This window comes from Coregonus lavaretus, assembly GCF_964263955.1.
Source record: "Coregonus lavaretus genome assembly, chromosome: 1".
NCBI lineage: Eukaryota > Metazoa > Chordata > Actinopteri > Salmoniformes > Salmonidae > Coregonus > Coregonus lavaretus.
Genome location: NC_139988.1, coordinates 41,685,857 through 41,711,180, shown reverse-complemented (window position 1 = coordinate 41,711,180; position 25,324 = coordinate 41,685,857). Strand labels below are relative to the sequence as shown.

Here is a 25,324-nt window from a genome sequence, read left to right as displayed (position 1 = left end):
CTAGCCCAAACCATGAAAAACAGCCCCAGATCATTATTCCTCGTCCACCAAAATGTACAGTTGGCACTATGCATTTGGGCAGGTAGCATTCTCCTGGCATCCGCCAAACCCAGATTCGACCGTCGATCTGCCAGATGGTGAAGCGTGATTCATCACTCCAGAGAACGCGTTTCCACTACTCCAGAGTCCAATGGCGGCGAGCTTTACACCACTCCAGCCAACGCTTGGCATTGTGCATGGTGATGTTAGGCTTGTGTACGGCTGGACACCCATTTCATGAAGCTCTCGACGAACAGTTCTTGTGCTGATGTTGCTTCCAGAAGCAGTTTGGAACTCGGTAGTGAGTGCTGCAACCAAGGACAGACAATTTTTACGCACTATGCGCTTCTGCACTCTGCAGTCCCGTTCTGTGAGCTTGTGTGGCCTACCACTTCGCGGCTGAGCCATTGTTGCTCCTAGATGTTTCCACTTCACAATAACAGCACTTACAGTTGACCTGGGGCAGCTCTAGTAGGGCAGAAATTTGACGAACTGACTTGTTGGAAAGGTGGCATCCTATGACGGTGCCACGTTGAACGTGACTGAGCTCTTCAGTAAGGCCATTCTACTGCCAATGTTTGTCTATGGAGATTGCATGGCTGTGTGCTCGATTTTATACACCTGTCAGCTATGGGTGTGGCCGAAATAGACGAATCCACTAATTTGAAGGGGTGTCCACATATTTTTGTTTTTTTAGGATATATTGTCATTTGAATGAAAGCAGTGACTGAACTAGAGAGGAATTTAAGCATGCAGAGTTCAGGGTATTTGTGAGTGTGAGTGTGTGCACACGTGTGTGTGTGTGTCTTGTGTTAGAGTATCACACCATAAGTAAAGGCGGATTATCTTGGCTAACAGAGGGAAGTGGTTGTATTATCTGTCATCATTGGTGAGGAGGCGGAGGTCATGGGGGTCACGGCCTGTCTGACCTGGAAGCCTCCGTCTGGTCTAACACTGATGGCTAGAATGAGAAGGACACGTCAAACCACTCTCACTCACCTCACACCCTACCTCAGCCCCCCAACATAGACCTTGCCTTGAGCACACAGCGGAACCACAAAAAAATGTTGAGGGGTGGGGTGAAGGGGGGGGGGGGGGGGAGTTGGGGTGGACCCCTTAACTCCCCCCTAGACCCCTTCCATACCGGGGCAGCTGTTTCTCATCAACCCCCCCCCCCCCCCTAGGCAGCCATCCGTTCCCTTCCCGTCCAACCACGTAGTCTGGCACTCCTGTGTTTAACCTCCCTACCAGCAGAGCAGAGGCCAACAAGGCACCAGGATAATGAAACAAGAGTGCAGTGTGCTGAGTGTGTGAGTGTATGTGTGCACATGTGTGTGTTTGAGTGTGAAGCCTGGGAAGGTGTATAAGTTAAGACTTTAATGGCTTCTATAGCACCCTAGTGAAAGTGCCAGGTCCCTTAAGAATTAGTCACACGGGCTAAGCGGATTGGGATGATTACCATCAGGTTTTACTGGGGGAACATGTCCCCTTCTGGATCTATGCTGATTTTCTTCCTTCTTCCTTCCCTGGTTCCTGCTCTGTTCCAGTTAGTAGAACGATACAATTACCCTGGGAGGCAATGGCAGTACAATTGATTAGTGTGGTGAATTAAAAGAGAGAGCCACCAATAAGACAAGTCTAGCTCCTCAGACTGCTGCTATTCCCAGAGTGGATCACCCTGATGGTACCAGGGTCGACATGTGAGGGAATGAAACTGTTAGCGAGCTCCCGGCACTTAACGACAGTAGTAACAGGGACTCCATATGTACAGTAATTGCTAGTTGATAGGAGGACATTACCTCTTGGACAGTTAAGTACAACGTGGACAGGCAATAAAAAGAGGACATGTAGTAACACAATTGCTTCATCTAAAGGGCACAGAATGTGCTCGTGTCATTTCGGTGGTCGGGCAACTTGTGCATATCAAAGGTTAAATTATCAAAGCTGCGATTCAAGAGTGACTTTGCGGCATGCCATTGAGAGAAGCGCTTTTAGACCTTTTCATGTACTCTTCTCGCCCGACCGGCCCTAATTGTGAACATTTTACTTGCTCAATTTAAGAAATTATCACAAATTACCAAGAGTCAACATTAGAGTAGACTGCAGTCAATTCTAACGGCAGAGGGTGGGGCTTGTTGGGTTAGTATTCTGGACCACCTCCAAAACGAACAATTCACTCAGAGGATGTGAGCACCACGTAGTGTACATCAATAATCCTGTATGCATTGAGTTCAATCATGGAAACACCAGCTATGGAGACACTAAATGCTACAAAACTTTAGAGGATGCTTCATCTTCATAATCCACATGCAGCCGTTTTTATCTCAATATCATATCATTTCTAGGGAACAATTAAGTACCTTACTGTGATTGTTTTCAATGAAAGTTGTCAAAAATAAACAAAAATAGCTTCTTAGCAAAGAGTAATTTCTCAAGCAAGAATTTTGCTTGGACTGTCTGGGAGTGGTCTGAGTGGGGAGGGGAAAACTGAAAATGTGCTGTTATTGGCAGAGAGGTTTGGAACTCTCTTTCTTATTGGTCTATTAACTAATTTACTGCCTGGTGAGGTCACCAGCCAGGCCAAAACTCCATCCCACCAATACAGGCTGAAATTTCAGGTGGTCTTTTCAAACAACTCTTACACTAAAAGGGCATTATCATCATTTTCACAATTTCACAGTATTATTCCAACCTCAGTGTGGAAATACATATAAAACACAGAAAAATCTAATTTTTGATTCCACTGGGCCTTTAATGTATCAATGTTTACAGCATTGTTTACTTTAGGGAAAGGACATGGTGTATTATTGTCTCATGGAGGTGGTTTGTCCTGTATCTGATCCATGTATTGGTTATCCATTGGTCAGGGTGTCCGGAGGATCAAACTGTCAGCAAGGTTGTAGAAAATCAAAGGGAGACAGGTCCAGTTGTCCTTAAGTCAATACTTCACACTTTATTAAGCACAGCATAACGGATCTGTGTGTTTTCTTAAAGGACTTTTATAAAGGGCCCTCTAGGTGACTTCAATTTAGTAAATCTATGTGATTGAGTTTTTACCACAACGTTACAGTAGACGACACCAGTGCAAAAGAGTAAACTATCAGTAAAATGTATCAGTAACTTTCAAACTCTAATTGCATCAGTTTCTATCTCGACTTGATTTCTATGACAGCTACCCTCCCAGGACCCCTATGGAGACCCTTAGTGATATGAAGTGCTAGCACTGCTGCTAACACACTCAGCTACTATTTATCCTAATCAGTGACATTCCTATTCCCGGGATTGTGTTCAAATGAACCCCTACCTCGCCCCAGAAATCGCACATTTACTGGGACCCCATTTGTCATGGGTAAATTGAGGGTCAGTACACTTCGCCTGTATCCTCTAGTGGGGATCCGGGACATGCATCATAACGTTAGGGGAGAATGACTGGCAAAGAGTAGCTGTCATACATTTGTCAGGGGGAAGGGAACATTATTTGCTAATTTCCCAAGCTGGAAAGTGACAGGGTGCTTCATCTTCAGACCTTTGGTGACCAGCTTGGTTTCTGGGCTATTAGCAAGTGTTTTATTTTTTTCCTCCCTATAAGGTTGACTGTAACGAGAGCCATTTATCCGACCTCACAGAGGGCTGCTATTTAACACACTGGGTCTGGGTGAAGGATTTTGGATGATGCTGCTGATGATGCCCCATACAGTGAGCGTCTCTTGCCAGATTTGGGTTGAGGCTAGACATCATTGAAGGCTGATGAATCACAAAGTTTTCTTGTCAAGGTGACAGTATCAACTCCACTGCACCGGAATCTGACATAATGGGTATAAGGTAGTTATTCATCAACATAAGGACAAAGGGGTCATGGGTGATTCACTCAATACTGTTAGAGACCAAGAAATGTCAGTCTGGTAGGGGATGGAAATGGAAGGTGTTAATACTGTATATATTCTGTAAGTATTAATGCTATCCTACACCACTTGCAAAACTCACAATTATGAACATTTATGTTGAGGGTTAATATTTACTGTAATGATCATCAAGATGTTATGCATTGTAAATGTAATGCTGTGAATATTGATGTGTACCTTGACTGACCACTTTATCCTTACTCAGTTGGGCAGAGATACAAAGAGATCTTCAAATCTCAAATGAAACCCTTTGCCCCACTGCAAGCAGAAATTGTTGGCTCTTGACCAAAGAAAATGCAGTTCAGTACAAATGGACTCCTTTATCAAAGCACATCAGTCCAGGCCTTGTGCTGTTCAGTTTGTGTATCGGGCCTAACCCTACAGCTCCCCTCCGCCCTTCAGCCGAGACACTCTTTGAAGTTCCGGATTTGGCGCAGATAAGATACAGAGCTTCCTCACGATTTCCTTCCCTGCAGGGCAGGGTTTGGTAGCAGCTAGTCAGGGATGGGGTGGGGCCTAGACGCACTGTAAGATACGCTGTAATCAAGACATTCACAGAGGTATGTAAACAGATCTGTTTAAGAGGGTCTTTCAATGGGATCTCTTTTAGTGTAAGGGCGTAGTGTACTGTAATATAAATGTTGTATGAATGGCGATGTATAGCTCATGTCCCAGTGCCTGTCCCCCAGTCTGTCTTTCTCATTACATGCCTGGTATTTAGCTCTAGCTCCTCCGGAGTGAATGAGACACTTGTCACCTAGTTAGACAGGCTCAGGCAGAAAGCCTTTGTAAGCGTGTGCAGATAGCGTCAAGGATTGAGGAGGAAGGTCCTTTCGTCCAATTAGAGAGTTGACGTGGCACACAGTCTACCACTCCCCACTGTCAAGCAGTTTGTCAGGTAGATTTTGAGGAGTGCACCGTGACATTATATATTTCACATAGTGGAATAATTAAGAGACCTGGGAAATCCAGCTATGGAAAATTGATTGAAATAAGTGGCAGCTTTTTTGCCATTGCATAGTATCGGTACAGGGGTGTTTCTCTATAAGGATGAAAGGACTATTCATTTATTTGGATTTAATTGGCACCACTTGATGTTCTACTGTGTGTTTGGTAATGGTACGCCATATGGATAGTCCCCACTAAGGCACAATATTAGTCCTGTGCAGCAAAAAAGATAGATGGGAAGGAAGGAGGCTCTTGATAGATGAGGATCTATGTTCCACACCCAACAGGCTTTAAAAGAACTCCCATCCCCCTATTCCCCATCCCCCTTCTCCCCCCAGCCCTACCTCCACCGCTTGTGATTGAAATTCATCGGCAAGTTTATTGAGAAATGAATGAGAGAGGCTGCATGGTATTGACTTTGAGAGGAAAACACAACTCATCTTGAATGAGGGAGAAAACGCGGACGTAATTTAGCCGTCATCGATTGGGCCCCGTCCATGTATTGATCTTCATTTTACAATATGAATTTGCGCCTGCAATCAGCTGTGAAGGGAGGCCATTTGATTTCTGTTGGACGGTAATGTGTGAAAGTCCCCCTCTATGTCCTTAGAGGAGGGGGACACTCACTTTAGATGTCATTGAAGGGAAGAGAAGAAGTGTTTTCACCCATTTCCAATACAGAGATAAAGGGAATTTTGAAAGTATGAGAATTGTGAACTGATACAGTACATCACTCCCATTTAACCTGTGTTAATTACATTTTATCTATTGCAGAAGCAATATCTGGTGGAATTGTAGCTTGTTTTTTTCCTGTTGTCTGTATCGACTCAATGTTCATGATATTTCAATGAACATTGATTTCTCTCTATTGATTCAGCTTAACTGCAGATCTTTGAAATTGTAATTTTCAGATCAACCTAACACTTCTGGAGATGGAATCACTCAGTGATAGCTTGGATTGGATGGAGAGAATATGGTCAGTGGTAAATGCACTGGTTTGGTTTGTGTTGGTTTGCCGTGAGTTAATATTGGTTGGTTTAGTTTGAAGGTGGGTTCTGCCTGCATGCTTCTTTTAGATCTGTCTCCACACATCTATATTGCTGAACATCATGACCTCTATATGTCTCCCAGAGTCTGTTCATGTTATCCCTGCATCTTGTATCACCTGTTTAAGTGAATCCATTTACCTTCAATAACCCCTGAGTGATATTGGCCTTTTTCCTCCCTGTTTGATGCTATTGACGTCAGTGAGAGGATGTCATTTCCTGTGGTGATAATGATACTATGTGTGACCCATATCTGTGCTGCATTTTTAAGATGATCTCAGGTGCCCATGAGGCTTGAGTTGGACACTCTTACAAGTTCCAAAATCACTAACACTTGAATGAACTTCACTCCGTTCTGTTTATCTGCTCCCCTTCCAACTCCCTCTCCACCTCAGAATAATTTGTGTTAGGGGAAAGAAAAAAATGCTCAATGGTGTAGGAGGAGTGGAGATAAGCTCCAAGCAGTTAAGTATAATTAGCGAAAGTAATAGCTGGCAAATGGCAACAAGGCTAGTTTTTATCTCCTGGAAAGATAGAGTTATCGTAATAACCAATAATGGCTGGCAGGAATGCTAGCATTCTGTGCACGCTTCCATTCAAGCCCTCAGACTTAAGAAGGAACCATTTCCCTTAAATGTACTGCTTTGCTCAAATATTTCCCCCTGTTACTGCCTGTTACTGCAGGCAAATACAGTACATGACTTCAGTACACTGCCACATACTGAGAGCATGCAGGCGTATTGTCATGTAAGCATTTTCATCTGCCAATGACGGCCATGTTACATTGTTCCTCTAGAGCGGTTACTCATGTCATATTTCTAGAGTACATGGAGAAGGAGTAGTAGACCATGCTCAGACGCCTGTTCGGCTGTCCACTCTGCATTTTAAGCAAAGACATTGGGCTTGGAGCCTTCTGGAGTGAATGTGTTAGGAGCATGAACGGATGTGCACATCCCAGGGAGAGGAATTCCATTGAAATCCTGCCGTAGATTGTGTGTGTGTGTGGTGCTTGAAATTAGAATTGATATGGCCACAGCTGCACACCAAGTCATGCATTCCATTTTTTTTATTCTGAAACATGACCGTTCACTCAATAGAGTGAGGAAATTACTGAAATATTCATAAAGTTTCCACTCAGCTAGCATCCAAAGAATTTACTCTGCTGGGATTTTTTTTAAATAATGTGCATCCTATTCAAAAGTGACAGTAATGTTGCTCCTTCAGCTGTCAATTATTTATCAAATAAAACGATGAAATGATTGACATTATTTTATTCAGGTTGTTAAATTATAAACATTTTATTATAAATTATAAACAATTATAGCTTCTCATAAGTGATGAGGAAAATATTAAGTTAGAGTATTTGAACTAAACAAGTCAAGTGAGTCAAGCTGAATCACTTGTTCAGAAGAAGAGAGGAGAGAATGTTATTAGTCTATGTTATCATTCACTCTTCTTTTCTCACTCTTTATTCCTGGTGAAGTATACAAATGCAATCATATTAAATTACTGAAATACTAATAAAGTTTCCAAACAGTTTGATTCCAAAGAATGAATTTTTTTTTTTATCATGCTCAAAGCTAAAGTGACAGTAATTTTGCTCCTTCAGCTGTCAAATGAAAAATGATTAGCATTACTTTGTTTCATTATGTGGTTTACATGATAAACATTTCATTATAAACAATTATAACTTCACATATGTGAGGAGAAAAATTTTATGTTTAAGTAATTGAGCTAAACAAGTGTTTTAAGCTGAACTTCTACTAGTTTAGAAGAGAACATGTTATTAGTCTATCATTCACTCTTTCTCCTCTCTCTTTCTTTATTCTCTCTCTTTATTCCTGGCGAAATATTCAAATGCAGCCCCTGCCTTACCTCGCTGTGTCTCTTTCTCTCTAATTATCTGTGAGGTCAGTAAGCAAAATGGGTAAGAAGCCAGGAGATCAATACAAATTATCCCTGAGCAAACCAGTGCTGACAGTTTGAATTGCAGCATATGTTTACCCAAAATCAGGCAATTTATCTTCATATCAGCCGAGTAATGCAGCAGGGGTCAGAGGTCAGACAATCTCTCCACCTCATAATTACCCGCCTCTAAAACAGGAAAGTGGTATTGATTGGCCGCAGGCCGGGAAGCGGGCGTGACTGGAACGTGCCAGCGCCTCCTCCCTTCCCAGCCAGACTCCCCACCCAGAGCAGGATTTATGGGATGTGTGTGGAGGGTTTCATGTTTCCTCACTGTGGCTGAGAACCCTCACAGGGGGGCCAGCTCCCCTCCCTTCACTACCCCCGCCCTTCTCTTCTCCTTAGCTACCTCTCACAACAGTGCACTGCGCTGGTAAAATATGGAGATGAAGCTCATGTTGGCATTTATGCTGACAGTCCAAGGGCATCGTAGAGTTGAGAGCTACAATATTAAAGGTTAAGAACAAGGTGGTGGGAAGAGATGAGGAAGTGAAGGTAGGATATAAAGTTGGGAGGTGTTTGAGGGAGTATAGTGGCAAGTGTATGAGTGGTGTATAGTAACACTGTCCTCAAGTTTGATTGGGCATGGACTCTACAAGGTGTCGAAAGCGTTCCACAGGGATGCTGGCCCATGTTGACTCCAATGCTTCCCACATTTGTGTCAAGTTGGCTGGATGTCCTTTGGGTGGTGGATTTTTTCTTATACACACAGGAAACTGTTGAGCATCAAAAACCCAGCAGCGTTGCAGTTCTTGACACAAACCGATGTTCCTGGCACCTACTCCATTCCCCGTTCAAAGTCACTTAAATGTTTTGTCTTGCCCATTCACACTTTGAATGGCACACATACACAATCCATGTCTCAATTGTCTCAAGGCTTAAAAATCCTTCTTTAACCTGCCTCCTTCATCTACACTGATTGAAGTGGATTTAACAAGTGACATCAATAAGGGATCATAGCTTTCACCTGGATTCACCTGGTCAATCTATGTTATAGAAAGAGCAGGCGTTCTTAATGTTTTGTACACTCAGTGTATGTCATCATCAGCCCTTATAGGATTATTGACAGTGTCTGTGTCTGTCTCTGTGTGTACACGGTCCAACTACAGAACTGTCAACTCATCAACTGACAGCACCATTTAGCACTAACGCAAGTCTCCATCAGCTGTCAACGTCATTTGCATGAAATCGATAGCAGATGGGGGTCTGTGTCACCAATTTCATTACGCAGGGTTGTTAAAAAAGATAATCTCCATGATAGATGAGATGGCAAAATGTCGACATGCACTTCTCATGGCCCAGAGTTGCACCCCAATCACAGAACCTTGAGACATGCTTTAATCCTCTTCTTAAAGAGCAGGAGAGAAAGAGACATCTTGTTTACTATGGTATTTGATGCTCACTTTCTAGGTCCCCTTTCCCCCTCACAAACACCTTAGTAGTTGAAGTAATTGAGTGTTTTCAAACAGAAATGATAGAGAATTCCAAATCAATTATGTTTAAAAGTGTCTGACATATCAAAATGTTCAAAAACGTGTACAGTGCATTCTGTTTTTCTCACTCTTTCAGGCTGTATTACTTCAGGATAATTGTAAATGTAAATACTTCCAAAATGCACATCACATACTGCTGCTTTATTACCCAGGTCTTGTGGTGTAGCTACTGTATCTATTCCCAGCATGCCCTGCAGCGGTATTGTGTGTAGTGTGTTGTGTATTGTGTGTGTGTGTGTGTGTTTGTGTAGTGTGTAGTTTGGAGTGTAGGCCCCAGCTGAAGCAGAGGACAGCAGAGCGTGATGTATCACCCTGAGAGAGCCTACTGACAGCCTGTGATGATGGATGGCCTGATTATGGAGTGCTTTTTACACATACACAATTTACATCACACTGAGCAGCGGGGTCTGGCAGGGCTACAACACACACACACACACACACGCGTCTTGCGGTGTGTACATATAGAAGGGGGAAGGAAATAACAAAAGAAAGAGGGCAAAATCCCAGCCAGAGCCTTGTCATGGCGTTCCCTCACAGAGAAAATGGCGTTCCCTCATGTTCTGAAGCCGACCTTTGGTGTTCCGGGATGCATAATGAGATGTCAAATCAGATTTCCAGGAGTGTATGTTGTGCGTCATGTGGTGCGTTTGATTGTTGGGAGTTCACTTTATGCGGATCAGCCTGAAAACGTCCTCCTGGCATGTTTTTGCAAAAAAGTTAAATGTCACTGTAGCTGACGTTTTTCTCAATACATTGCAGTCAATGGGAAAATATGAGTGTCTCAGGGTTGACATTTTTCTCAATACATTGTAGTGAATGGGAAAATATTAGTGTCAAAGTGTTTACATTTTTCTCAGTACATTGCAGTCAATGCAAAATGATGTGTGTCACAGGGTTGACATTTTTCTCAAAACATTGCAGTCAATGGGAAAGGCTGAGTGTCACAGGGTTGACATATTTCTCAGTACATTGCAGTCATTTTCAAATGATGTGTCACAGGGTTGACATTTATGTCAATACATTGCAGTCAATGGGAAAAGCTGAGTGTCACAGGGTTGATGTTTATGTAAATACATAGCAGTCAATGGGAAAATATAAGCATCAACCAATTGAATCTTATGTCAATAAATTGTAGTCAATGCGAAAGGATGAGTGTCACAGGGTTGACGTTTTTCTTGATACATTGTAGTCAATGGGAAAAAATGAGTGTCACAGGGGTGATGCCCAAGTGAATAAAGTGCATTCAATGGGGGAAGATTAGCATCACAATATGGACGCATAGAGAAAGGCATCATAGACTTGACACCCTCCCTCCCTCCCTCCCTCCCTCTGTATCTTCTATCTCTTTCTCCCAACTCGCTCCCTACTATCTTTCTCTCATTCCACCCTCCCTCCTTCACCCTCTCCCTCTCTCTTTCTCTCCCTCCTCCCCCTCTCCCTTCTCTCTCTCCTTCCTCTCTCTCCCACCTCCACAGACAGGATATTGGGGTTATTGGCGTATAAGTCAGTACATCGCATTCAAGACAAAAATGTTGGTGAAACAGCTGCAATGGGTAAATTGGTGAAAGAGTCAGATCGATAGACAGACAGACAGACAGACAGACAGACAGACCTATCCACTCACAGGCAGGCAGGCAGGCAGGCAGGCAGGCAGGCAGGCAGGCAGGCAGGCAGGCAGGCAGGCAGGCAGGCAGGCAGGCAGGCAGACATAAACTCACTGAAAGACAGAGATATCCACATACAGAGAGAGGGAGAGAGAGAGAGAGCGAGAGAGAGACTTTTGACTTTTTGTCTTTCTTTGATGACACATTCTCATTTTATTAAAACCTCACCTCCCACCCTTAAAAATATATATAAAAAAATACCAATATCCCCTGTACTGAATACTCACCTTGCCCCCTGCCCCACGATACAAAAACAACACCACACATCACAATAACCCAAACCTCACCACTTCTACAACCGTATATTCAGACCATCTTCCCCAGCTATACAGACAGCCCCCCCAACACACCATATCTCTTGAAACATCTCCACACTTTTTATCATTTTATAGAACTCAAATTCTACCCTAAGGCGCGCAAAGACCATCCCATTAAATAATAGTAAAGGGTCTGTTATTCCCCCACCTTTGACCCTGTTCCTCCTTGTTAACCAAATAGCCAACTTTGCCTGAGCAAACAGAAAATACAACACCACACATTTGGCCTTTTCCTTATTTGAATACCTGTACCCCATTATAAACACCCCAACAGTAAACTCCACCCCCAACCTCTCACACAGACATTCCAACAGAGACATTAAAGGCTTTAACCTGGTGCACACAGAAAACACATAAATCACAGTTTCACTCATGGCACAGAAAGGACACCCCTGTCCGACTCCCGGTACAACCCGTGTCAACCAGCTGTTAGTGGCCAGGTCTTCATGTAGAACCCTCCACTGGAGGTCCCCTGACCTCTTTGGCACTGGGAGTTTGTAGAGTCCCCTCCATCTAAAACCCACCATACTTTCCACCCCACATACCCCCTGCCACTGATGTGCCTTCACTCCTGTTAGGCTCCTAATGTTCCTTACCTTAATACAGAGGTTGTATAGGGCTTTACCTCCCACCCCTTCAAACTCCCCCAGGCTCGGAGTGTTAAAATCGAACAAGTCCTCCAGACCCCCTTGCCAGTCCCCAGCCTCTGCCGTCACCTGCAGTGGCGGAAACATTGGTGGCCCCTCCCCCTTTAGCCGCTCAAACACCCCCCTTACCGGCTCAGACAGTGCCTCCTGAACTTCCCCCAGGAATCTCTCCAGCAGCCTAAGAGATGTTAGTCCTGTTTGTTGTGCTAGGACTTCTGGGGTTTTCCACCCCTCCTCCCCCAGCAGTCGCAGGTCACCCAGCCTTAGTAATCCCGCTGCCATCAGTCGCCTCTGCAGGGTGGCCAACTGAACTGATCTCAAAAGGATGGCTGGGTTGTGGAAGATAGGCTCCTCCCACACCCACAGCCCAGGCTCCACACCTCCTTCTCGTGTGGGCCTTAGTAGATGCGAGGCCCTCAGCACCGCAGAGTAAAAATCAGAGAGACCTGCTATACTCAGCCCCTCCAGCTTCATGAGGAATAGCTGCCGGTCCAACCCTAATCCGCCAGCTCTCCTCAGCAGCGCGCATGCTGGTTCCCTCCATCCGACATCAGGATGGTACAGCAGTCTCTAGAATGCAGCCACTCTGCTCTCCAGTTTCACCAGGCCCTGTCCTCCTTCATTTACGGACATATACAACACTTCCGCCTTCAGCCAGTGATGGCCCAACCAGAAAAAATCCACCAGCTTGCGTTGCAGGTCTGCGAGCACTGTTGAGGACAGACAGTTTATGCCACAGGGAAGATGCCACCAGGTTGTTGATTATCAGCACCCTCCCTCTATATGACACTTGGGACAGAATCCACCCTCCACCTGACTAGTCTCGACACCACTGCCTGTGACAGCCCCTCCCAGTTCTTCCTGACCCACCTTTCTGAGCCCAGGTACACCCCCAAAATGTTAAGCCCTTCACAACCCCACTGCAAACTCCCTGGAAACAGAGGAGGGGCCCTATGCTCCACATAACAGAGCTTTGCTCTTGCCCCAGTTTACCTTAGCTGACGAAGCTCCCTCGTACACCTTCAGACTAGTCTCTAGTGCCTGCATATCCTGACCATCCCTGACCATCACAGAAACGTAATCTGCATACGCTGACACTGCTATGCCTGTCAACACACCCATGCCTGTCCAGCACACTCCCTGCAGTCTCCTGCGTAGCAGGCCCAAAAAAGGCTCAATGGCTAGTGTATATAACTGCCCTGATAGAGGGCATCCTTGTCTAATGCCCCGCCTCACCCTAACTGGCCTACTGAGCCCCCCTCCCACCTTGACCATACATGACGCCCCAGCATACAACATCTTCACACAGGCCAAAAACCTTTCCCCAAACCCAAACACAGACATCTCTTGATCTAAAGAGATCAGTCCAAAGTTCACATTAGAACCTCACGTCAAGTCCAACATGTCCCTTATTAAGAACATGTTGTCCGTGATTGAGCATCCTGGTACTCAATATGTCTGGTCCTTGTGAACTATATAGTCCAGATGGGACTTCAGTCTGTTAGCGAGGACCTTGGCAAATATCTTGTAGTCCACACAGAGCAATGCCATAGGCCTCCAGTTCTTAAGTTCACATAAGTTCCCTTTTTTGGGCAGGAGAGTCAGCACCGCCCGACGGCAGCTAATCGGCAACTCTCCTACCCCGACGCACTCACACAACACGCAAAAGAAGTCCAGTCCAATTATTCCCCAGAGTTTTTTATTAAACTCCACTGGGTGTCCATCGACCCTCGGTGCACGGCCGGGGGACATTTGGGTTATGGCCTCTGCCAGTTCATGGGACAACAGGGGAATGTCCTTTTCATCCCTCTGTGCCAGAGAGAGCTTAGGGAGTTCTGCAAACAAAACCTGAGCACAAATAGGATCACACAGTTCTGCCCAAAACAACTCAGTATAGAACTCCACAGTCCGCTCCCGCATCTCCCCCACCACAGAGGTCACCCGCCCATCCGAAAGCCGTAGACAATGCATTCCCTTGGCTGCACCGCTCTGTCTTTCCAAACCAAAGAAGAAGGAGCTGGGAGCATCCATCTCCTTGAGCATGGATAACCTAGCTCTTACAAGTGCTCCCTTAGCTTTAACCTGGAAAAAACGGCCCAGGTCCATACGTAATTCAGCTAAATTAGCCTGGAGACCTACATTTCCTTGCCCCACCAGCTCTACCTCCATCTTACTAATACTACGATCGGTTTCCCCAATACTCTCCTAGCCTCTGAGGATGAGAGAGCTGTATACTGTTGACAGAAAAGCAGAATTTAGACTTTTCCCACATCCCACCATTGACTCAGAGACTCATACTCCTCTCTTCACTGCCCCCACCTTTCCCCAACAAGTCTGGAAACCTGAGCAAAAAGTGGCATCTTGTAAGAGCTTTACATTAAACTTCCAAAAGGATGCCTGCCGAGGACCTGGTGAAATAGACAGCCGAGTGATGGTTATGTGATGATCCGAAAAACCCACCGGGAGAATGGTAGCGCCCAACAGCCTATTGCTCTGATTCCTGGACATGTACAATCGATCAAGCCAGGCTGCACTCACCCTAGCCCTAAAGACCTTCACCCATGTATACTGTCTTGTGTTGGGATGTCTAGTTCTCCAAACATCCACTAGGTCAAACTGATTAATGATGTCCCTTAACACCCCCACTGAGCCTGAATGAGGCTCCTCCCCATTTCTGTCTTTTGTAAAATCTATCGTACAGTTCCAGTCCCCGCTGACCACCAGTGTCTCCTCAGGCGATACCTGTGAGAGTTCCTGTCTAAGACACCCAAATATAAGCCCCCTCTCTCTCCCTGTGTTAGGCGCATACACGTTTATAAAGACAAAACCCCTGTTGTTAATTTCTGCTTTTACTACAAGCAGTCTACCCCTACACACCTCTTTTGAGGAGCACATTTTTACAGACAGACCCAGTACAAAAATGACTGCCACCCCTGCACTAACATTTGTCCCATGGCTCAGCACACTTGCCCCTTTCCACCAGAGCCCCCAATCAACTTCATTCACCACATCACTATGCGCCTCCTGCAGAAACAACACCTGTACTTTTTTTTGTTTGACATATTCACCCAACACACTCCTCTTTCCCGCATCTCTGGCACCATTAATATTAAGCGAGCCTACCCAAAGAGTCTCCATAAGAAGTGGGAGAAAAGCCAGTAAAGAAAGAGACCAATAGCAAAGCTCAAAAAGCCCCAGTGCCAGAGGGAAAACTTTCATCTAAACGGTGTCTGAAGGTAGACCTTTACGCACGGTTGTGATCCACTTCCTCAACCTAAACCGTTTCCTGGGAGAGAGGACACCATGTCCCTCATTTTTCATAGCATGTTGTACTGATCTTACAAACTTTCCCGGATCGCAAAAAAATTGAAAGAAAAGACCAATGAAAGTTAGGACAGAGCCCTCCACACCAAACACTCAAACTCCAAAAAACTCCCAGCATGCACTGTGAGAGAGCGAGAGAGAGAGCGAGAGAGAGAGAGAGAGAGAGAGAGAGAGAGAGAGAGAGAGACTCACTGACAGGCAGGGAGGGAGGCAGGCAGGCAGGCAGACAAACTCTAAACTCAACCCTAAACTTAACGCTAACCCTAACCATAGCTTCATGTCCAAATCCCAGCTCAATCCTAACCCTAGCCATAACCCTAACCCTAGACCTCCACATCTTGGCTCAGCTCTTGGAGTTAGGGTTGAGTGATATCAGCGGAAGGGTTGAGCCAAGATAAGGAGATGAAGTGAGGGTTAAGGTTAGGGTCAGGGTCAGGTTTAGAGTTAGGGTTGAGCCGGGAGTTGATATTAAGCTAGGGTAACGATTAGAGTTAGGTTTGTGTCTAGGTTTCGGGTAGGGACAGACACTTCAGAAAAAAGTTCCTTTTGATTTTTTTGGGGGGAATATCTGTTGTTCCATGTAGTGAATCTGTTATTCAATGCGTTTGTATGGGCTAATAGCAGTGAAGCACAAAAATATTTTTCAGCAAATAATTTTTTTATATATTTTGGGGGGGGAGACTTCAAGGGGTCTTAAAATTCTAAATCAAAAAGCTAAATGATCCTTTGTATGACCTTCTTAAAACAATTCCATTTTTTGGGGGGATTGACTTGAAACTTGAAACTGTCTGTGCGTGTCTGCCTGCCTGCCTGCCTGCCTGCCTGCCTGCCTGCCTGTCTGTCTGTCTGTCTGTTTGTCTGTTTGTCTGTTTGTCTGTCTGTGTCTGCCTGTCTGTCTCCCTGTCTGTCGTCCTGTCTGTGGGAGAAAGGAGGGAGAGAGAGGAGGAAGAGGCAGAGAGAGCAATGAGAGAGAGAGAGAGAGAGATGAGGAGGAGGTGGAGGGAGGGAAAGAAGGAGGGAGAGGTAATGGAAGGGGGAGGAGGGAGAGAGATGGAGAGTTGTGAGAGGGTGGAGGGGGTGAAAGAAGGGGGAGGGAGAGAGAAGAGAATGAGGGGGGGTAAAGATGAGGTATAGAGTGAGATAGAGACAGACATGAGATAAACAAGAAACATGTCAACCCTGTGACACTCATCTTTTCCCATTGACTGCAATGTATTGAGAAAAACGTCAACCCTGTGACTCATCTTTTCCCATTGACTGCAATGTATTGAGAAAAATGTCAGTCCTGTGACATATTTTGCCATTGACTGCAATGTACTGAGAAAAACATCAACCCTGTGATACTCATCTTTTCCCATTGACTGCAATGTACTGAGAAAAACATAAACCCTGTAATACTAATCTTTCCCCATTGACTGCAATGTATTGAGAAAAATGTCAGTCCTGTGACATCTTTTCCTATTGACTGCAATGTATTGAGAAAAACTTCAGCTATTGTGACATTTGACCTTTTTGCAAAGACGTGCCAGGATGACATTTTCCTATGATATCATGTTGGTAGTGCACATTGCACAGCCCTGTACCATTGATCAGTAGCCTGTACTAGTGTGTGTGTGTGTGTCTGCTGGCACCAGTGCCTTCTTGGTCGGTGTGTCAGTGGCCCTGGCTGTACGTGTGGCGTTAGCCTTCATGTGGTTCAGCAGGTTGAGCGAGCCTTGCTGCGTTAATGCCAAAATTACATGCTGAGTAATGAGTGATGGACCAAATTACAGGCTGAACAATGAATAGAGGCAGGCAGCTCTTATTAGTCTCCACAGAAAGCCATTGATTTATGAAGCACCGCCGCGCTCGTCTGATTTACTCTGCTGAAAATGATATCTACATTGAGAAGTGATGTTCTCTATTAAGTCGTTCCTTGCCCTCCCCTCCCTCCCTCCTTCCCCCTGGCCTACGGGTGTACATGATTGTTTAGAATCAGCGAGAGCTTTAAGGAAGCCTTAAATTAACCATTATGACTGTCAGACATAAAACGCCTTAGCCTTACCAAAGTCTGGCTTATGATTCATTTACTTTGTGCCTCTGATTCATAGCCAATACGGTTCACTGCTCCAGATTACTATTTGAGGGGTGGGTGAGATTGATCGCTCTGTGTGATCTGTTGCAGTATTTCAGCAGAGCAGCGGGGTGGTACAGTAGGTGCAGCGCTGGAGTGACAGCAACTCACGCTAGATCAATTTGTGGACAGGCCTTTCACAGATTATTAAAGCTTGGTTAGATTAACACACCCCACTATGTCATTTGCACTCAATATTCCCATGGAGATAAAAAGAGGTGGGCCCTGTGAGAGATATGAGACCTGCTCTAGACTGATGTACTCCATCATGTCATCATGGCTATTTTGCTAAATGAAGAATTTAACTGGATGGAGGGGGTTTGTGACACTTGTGATAGAGTTTTCATGCTAGTTGCTTTGCATTGCAGACATTGGTTAACAGAGCCGTTATTTCACTTCACATTGTCTAACCATTGGGATTTTTTTTTGTCAGCCCTCAATGAACCAACCATCGACTATGGGTTCCAGAGGCTGCAGAAGGTCATCCCCAGGCACCCGGGTGACCCTGAGAGGTTACCAAAGGTCAGTGCTACATCTCATCTTCACAGAAATGGACATAACAACACCATATAGACACAACAAACAACACCATACACACACCACAGCTGCTAACCCAACAACATCATCAAAGACCAAGAAACAAAACAACATCAAAAGAAGATCAAACCTTTTAACCAAAAATAAATACAGTACACACACACTGGTGCATCCATGTAGCATTGATTTGGGAATGTATTTGTTCAGTGACTGGAGAGAGAGGGCAGGCAGGCGTGTGGTAAACTTTCTGTGTGGCAAAATAGCTCAATCAGACGTCTTTCCTCTCCAGTAGTCTGTAGAGATGGTAATCTACTGGTCGTCTGGGCCGTCATTACCCCACTCATGTTTTCCTTTCATTCTCCACAGCTCCATTTGGTTTAATCTGTTGTTTACATGACTCTACACTCATAAACCCCCCCAGTCTTAGTGTGGCTAATAAGGCCAGAGTGACACGTTATTGTGCGTTAGGTCTCACTGTTTTCTTTATAACTCAGTAAAGGAGTTGAAAGGGTCTTGATTTCCACATGCTCGTGACAACAATATTCCAGCCATTCTTTGATTCCTCAGTATTTCCATTTCCACTGATAATATCTATTACTCTGCTCATTTGATTGCGATCCTGCTAATTCCCATTTGGTATAACTGGCATTCCATATGCGTCAAATGTAATATTATGACTGATTAGTTTGCACAGACTCCCTTGGCATGCAGTAAATTGGTGACCACCTCAGAGTTTTAATAATACCATAAAGCCTTTTAAGACCTTATCTATTAAAGCCCAGCATGCAACACTGCAATATCATTAACGTCCAACGGACAATTTAATAATGACCAGGCTGTGTGGTGTAGTATGGACGACTGGGCCAAGTCAATAGGAAGATATATACGACATCGCAGCCTGCAGTCTCTGGTGCACTATATGAAGTGTTTCAATTAGACTTTGGTCCCCGTGGAGACTCAAAACAACACCTGGACATGAAAGTAACTCTAATTTCAACAGTACATTTGAAAGACCAAAGGAAAGGTTCACTTAGCTTTTATGGCTGCGAGTCTCCCTGCCCGGTGTCTCTCCGTCTTCACACACTCAATTTAGTCAGTACATCTCTGTAAAATCTACAATTTGAACATAACAAAGAATATTGTGATGCATACTTTATTACAGCATCCATTTTTTCTTCTTGGAGAACAAAATGTGTTTTGGCGATAAAACAATTTTTGACTCAATCTGAGATGAGTTTCCTCAGTGTGGTTACTTAAGATAGCAGGGTGTCCCCCCAGCCCTCACATGGCCCAATCTCAGAGTGAGATGAAACCCTGCACTTCCAATAAATAATATAAATATTTGATTTGCTCTCTAATGGACCCAAATATGGGGTTCATGGGGCCATGTAAATGATCCTACAGAGTGATTCATCATTGTTAAGCTTGCCATCTGAGGGTCGCCTTGAGGGGTCAACGGCACACTCCCAATATACGAGCCTCAGGGTGGATGGCATGTACATTTGGAACAAGAAGGGAGACGGCGTTAAGAGAACAGCCATTACAGGCTGCAGGTGAGGCGGAGAGACTATAAAAAGGAGATAAAGCTGGAGGAGGCAAAGTATGCATTAGCAGATAGGCAAATCGACACCGGGCCCCCCTCCCTCAATGACTTCACCCTCCAGTTGATAATATTACGGCGCTATTGATTTCCATCATCCTTTTCCCCAGGACCAGTAAGACACGTGGTAATTGTGAGGAGACAGAAAGCCAATATGGGCGTGCTCATGGATTGCAAGGGATGCACGCTAATATTGTTGCTACACCGAGAAAAAAGGGGGAAGCGTGCTCTGATTGAAGTTTGCCTCGTAATTTTAAGACAACATTACAGATGACAGACTGACCCTATGGGAGGAGCAGCGATATAAAAATCCAATGCAGAGTCCAGAGTGAATATGAAAGTAATAAGTGTGAGCAGTCAAGTGATGCGAAAGGAGATTGGTTTGTGGGCATGGCGTTAAGTGAACAGAGACTTCGGAATTCACCCTCCTTTTTAAGATCTTGTTATAAAACAATTTTCGATTCATCATATAAAGAAGACAATTTATAATACCATTTTGTGCCCTGCGGCAGTAATGGACAAATAGACTGGATATCACATTATACCACACTCAATTTCTCTTTTCTTCTGTAACAAATTAGATTCATTACTAAATTAAAAGCATAAACCCAATATTGTTTTATTATTAAGTTGATTGCATTCGCTTCTTTCTTTGTTTTCCAAAATAAACACAAACCTATTATTTTCCAATTCTTTGTGTAATCCACAAGGAGAAAACGAATATTACAAATGTGTTCATGTCAAGCAATTACCAATGTATTTAAATGAATGACTATTCTACATCTAAGGGCCCTATCCTTCTGAATGTATTCAGGCTAGAGCTAGCACGGTAATTGCCTTACAGTTTTATAATGATATTAACACTCAAAGCTACATAACCTGGGCCCCCTTTTATTAACTGTGATAACATAAATAGAAATACACAATCCTTGCTAATCTAGCATGTGGAGGATTGCATTTAGACAAGTTTTAGGCTACCATGTAAAACAAGGAATACCAGAAAAGCTGTCATGCCTTTGTCACAAAACAAAGGAGATCATCTATGGGCTTTAATTGTTTTCAATTTAACATGGTGCTCTGATATGTATGTCTCCATGACAAGAATGGCAATTACATTATATGCTGAAGCAGTATCCAGATTTACATGGAAATGCCCCCAGAACACCATTCGGTGCTAATCGTATTCACAGCGTGAGCCGATACGCGTGAAAGTGTCTAGTCGGAAACCAAACAAACTCCGTGGTTGATTGTGTACCACACTTCCCATCATCCTGGGATATGACTAGGCCACCACTTAAGCATAGCCCTGCGAGTGAGCTTGGTTAGTTAAGACGCCACGCGGTAAACGACAGATTAAGGATGAGAGGCAATATCGTTTTCTCTCTTTTTCCCAAGCTGTCCTTATGTTGCTGCTGTAAAGTACCATATGGACAAGGAGGGAGAGGAGGCTTTCAGAGAATGAAAAATGGCTTGCAAACGTGACAGTCTTAATTGCTTGAATTGTTGTTTGAAATTGAGAGGCATGTAGAAGATCTTGAAATATGATAGAATAGATTATTGGTAATTATTAACTGCAGGAAGAAACAAAGAAATTACACTTTATCTCACTCAGTGAACGAGAGAGGAATCTGTTCTGCCTGATGAGAACACATAAAGACAGCTGGTCCTCTCATTTAGTGTACCTGCCTCACGACAACCATAATTCTTTATTTGTATGCAAACTAGATGCATGCACCGTTGAGCATACACACCAATTTCAGAGGTAAATGCCCATTTTAAAGAGAGCCACCCATGCGGTAACTTGGTGGATTAAGCTATATGTTGGCTTAGCATGGCTTCTACAGCGATTCATCTTGATAAATCAAGGACTTCAGGAAGATATGGCTCTTCAGGATGAAAGGAGGCCCACACACACTCCATACACACTCCATACACGCTGCCTTGGAAACACAGGCCAAGTCTTGGAGGCCGCTGTTTGAAGGCACGATGGCTGTGTTTACATTCATTTACGGCAGCTGCTGTCTTAATCCCAGATTGCTATTGCCAAGTGATGGAACACTTCACACAAATTACTGAGGCCCGCGAAGGAAAACACGCAATGTGGGAAGAAAACAAGCGCAATCTGAGATGTTTCTAGTGACAGATTTGCATCGCTTTTAACCAGGGTTCTGACAGAAAGTCAACAAACTGCTGCAATACAGCAGGTGACAGTAAACAAGCATTTAAATAAAACCCCACATCAATATCTCAAGCTTTTTTCTTGTGAGAATAAATGCTCCTAAATGGAGGAGATGGTTTTCCTAACATATTGCTTGGAGCATCACGCTAAACAAAGCACTGTGGTGCTCCATGAAGGATTTCATTAAGTGCTCAATTCAAAGAGCAGATAAAAGCACACTAACAAGCCAACCTATTCTGAAGTAGAGTAGGGAACAGGATACAGGGCCAACTCATTTCAGTGTTAAGAGCCAAAGCAACATGACTAATCCTTATTGTGAAGCAGGGGTAAGCATGCAGACATGGACAAGACTACATCCCATGCATCCATGTCCCAGAGGCACAAGCACCCAGCTCTCGCTGAATGGGAAGTCATTTGTGAAGTCCTTTACAACAGCCAGTCAGAGGTTAATTGAAAAATTCCTTAGTGTCATTACGGCAGAACTAGATTAACCCAAGCTAATTCACTTTATTGTTCTGAAGAAAGGAGACTAAAGTGCTGAACACTTGTGCAAACGTGAGCCCAGAATTAGAGGGTGAGGTGTTGTTTTTAAGGCCTATGGTGGTTTAATTAAGAGATGGGACATTATTCATTGTACCCAGTGGTTCTGAGGAGAGAAGAATTGGTGGCCTAATGCAATGTTGGTGCCTCTCAATACAGGGCCACGTTTATTTACCCACCTATTAAATACCTCTTATTGTTACATTACATGTCATGGTGTTTGTTGAACAGTGTCATGAAGTGTCATATTGACCTTTAGTCTGTCATCAGCATTTCAATAATGTATGTCTTTCCTCTTTTTTTCATCAGGAGGTATTGCTGAAGAGAGCAGCTGACCTTGTTGAAGCACTGTATGGAATGCCCCACAATAACCAAGTATGCAGACCGACACACACACACCTTACAGAACATTTGAAACGAAGCAACCATAATGGATGTCTGAGGGCAAAAGAGTAGCTCAATAACTCTAACTTCTACCTCCATGTTCACAGGAGATCATTCTGAAGAGGGCAGCGGACATAGCTGAGGCCCTGTACAGCGTTCCCCGTACCCACAACCAGATCCCTTCCCTCGCCAACACAGCCTCCCACGGCATGATGGGAGTCAACTCCTTCAGCAGCCAGCTAGCCGTCAACGTGTCCGAGTCACAGGGAAACGACCAGGGTAGGTGGAAATAATGCTTAGTGGTCAAGAGTCATTCACAGTCAATGAAAGAATGAATGAATCCTATAGACCTCTAATCACCCCATCATCCTCTTACTCCTATTCAGTAGGCTACAGCCGGAACACCAGCAGTGCGTCTCCACGAGGGTACATCACCAGCAGCACCCCACAGCAGTCCAGCTACAACACTGTCAGTAACAGTATGAATGGCTACGGGAACTCTGGCATGTCCAACCTGGGAGTGCCCAGCTCCCCTGGGTTCCTCAATGGATCCTCTGCCAACTCTCCATATGGAAGTGAGTAGAGCTGCCATTCAGGAGGGAGCAAAGTTACACAAGGTTCAGATAGAAATGTATTGTGTAGGGCAGATATACTTGTCTGTCAGGTAGAGAATTGAAATCATGTTAGCTCTATTCTTTACATTTCTATCGGCAATGTTCTGAACGTTTCACCTCACTGAATACAGCCCAGTTTAGTCCGATAGCATGTTCTTACCCCCCCCCCCCCCACCCCCCCATATCTTGTCTGCAGTTAAACAAAAGAGCGCCTTCGCCCCTGTGGTCCGACCCCAAGCCTCCCCACCCCCTTCCTGCACCAGCGCAAATGGCAACGGACTGCAAGGTGAGCCCCCCTCACCCCCTCATCCCTTCCCTTCGGACTACTGGGCAGATACCGCGGCTCATGCCTCTGTCCGGTTTGGTGAGGGACTAATCATTACAAATATGCATTTTAACTGGCTACAATTTATTATTTACACCTTTGAGTTTACTTTCAAATACACAAGCAAGCATGAGGGCACACACATGTACTGTACACACACACACACACACACTCACACAAGCAAACACTCGCGCACACATGAACAAATGCATGCACGTAAGCAGGCATGCAAACACACCACACACAACCCATCCAGTATAGCAAATTATATAGTCCGAGGTCTAAGGAAAACACCTTCCCAGAATTGTTTTAGTAATTATGTTTATTAGGTTTTGTGCGTGTGTCATGACCAACATGATTGCTTTGAAAACAAGCTTAGCCGTAGCGTGTGCCCCAAGATTAATAACATTGAGCTTAATGAAGTGGGAAATTAAAGTTCATCTTGCTACACGATCATACTTATTAATACATGTTGTGCAGAAATTAATGAGCAATGCCTTGCCATCATCTGTGCTGGCAAACTTAAAAGCATTCCAACCATGACACTACAAATACACTGAGAGCAGTGCAATGATTTTTCATCCTGTCACTTCACTAGCCACATAATTGTTCAGAATGTGTGAAATACTGAGTATATCAAGTCTCTGTATAAGGTAGAGTTGCTAATGATATCCTAGCAGATTGTCTGGGTAAAAGAATCGAAACTACCTTTGATCTCTGTCTAATCTCATGGATAATGATTTTGAAATGGGACTAGTGTAGTGAATGTGGAAATAGAAGTGTAATGTAGTGGCTCCATCCTCAGTATGGCGGATGGTTTGAGTGTGAGGGGAGTCAGTCTGAGGAGAGTCTTTGAGTGACGAGGGAGGGGGTTGAAGCACAGCATTGTGGGTAGTGGCCGTGTTGTTGTTCCACGGTCGGCAGGGCCGTCTCTCCTGGGAGTCTGGTTCACTGTTTGCCATTACCTCAACACCAGGAGGAATATCACACATAGCCACGCTGGCCTGCTGGGGCCTGAAATGTCAGAGCAAGAGGGAGGCTTTTGAAACTGTCCTGTTAGAGAGGTGTGCACTCATACATGTACAGACACACCACACAGACACACACATGGATCACACAGGCACACATGCACACACTCATACACACAGAGTCTCACAACATCATAACATAACGTATTCTTAAAGTTATTTGATGTAAATAGCTAAATGTTTTGCTTATCCAATTGAATACATTGGATAAGATGAATGTGCTTAATGCAATTTCTCTTTCACTCTCTTTTTTTCCAGCTATGTCCGGTCTGGTTGTACCTCCAATGTAAATGCACTTTCATCGTCTCAAGCACCAGTCTACTCAGCACGCTACAGGACACCCCTTTATCACACAGCAAAGACACTGGTGTAATCTATAATACTGAGGATATAGTCAACAGCTTATTCTGTTTTTAATGAAGATAAAAACATGATTTTCTTTTAAAAGACTGTATTTCAAGAGTTAAGATTTGAACATGTGGACAAAGCATTTCATTAAGAACTCAATGATTTTAGATTTTTTTTGCTTATATTTTTCCATTTGATCAACCTCGAAGAAGACAAAGGACGATGGGGTGTTTATTTTGTATACCTATCGGGTGGAACTTTGGCTTTGGCTATGTCCAGTGAACCATATGGGAAGGAACTCTGTGGACTCA

At 44.3% G+C, this 25,324-nt stretch overlaps 1 protein-coding gene across 6 annotated transcripts in view; it reads left to right on the top strand.

Moving 5' to 3' along the window:
* The window catches only part of LOC311105203 (transcription factor COE3), a gene marked incomplete at both ends in the record, with an annotated part of 72,323 nt that extends 47,368 nt beyond the window's left edge, over positions 1–24,955 (top strand). For 2 of the 6 annotated variants that reach the window (XM_084147264.1, XM_084147262.1), the window contains 6 exons: positions 17,892–17,980; positions 22,624–22,689; positions 22,806–22,977; positions 23,085–23,273; positions 23,509–23,598; positions 24,924–24,955. In XM_084147264.1, coding sequence (XP_084003390.1) covers positions 17,892–17,980; positions 22,624–22,689; positions 22,806–22,977; positions 23,085–23,273; positions 23,509–23,598; positions 24,924–24,955 — 638 coding nt within the window. Of the gene's footprint in view, positions 1–17,891; positions 17,981–22,623; positions 22,690–22,805; positions 22,978–23,084; positions 23,274–23,508; positions 23,677–24,923 lie in introns of all 6 variants that reach the window. The other 4 variants (XM_084147260.1, XM_084147259.1, XM_084147263.1 and 1 more) reach the window with 3 other exon arrangements.
* Between the last annotated feature and the right edge of the window lie 369 nt (positions 24,956–25,324).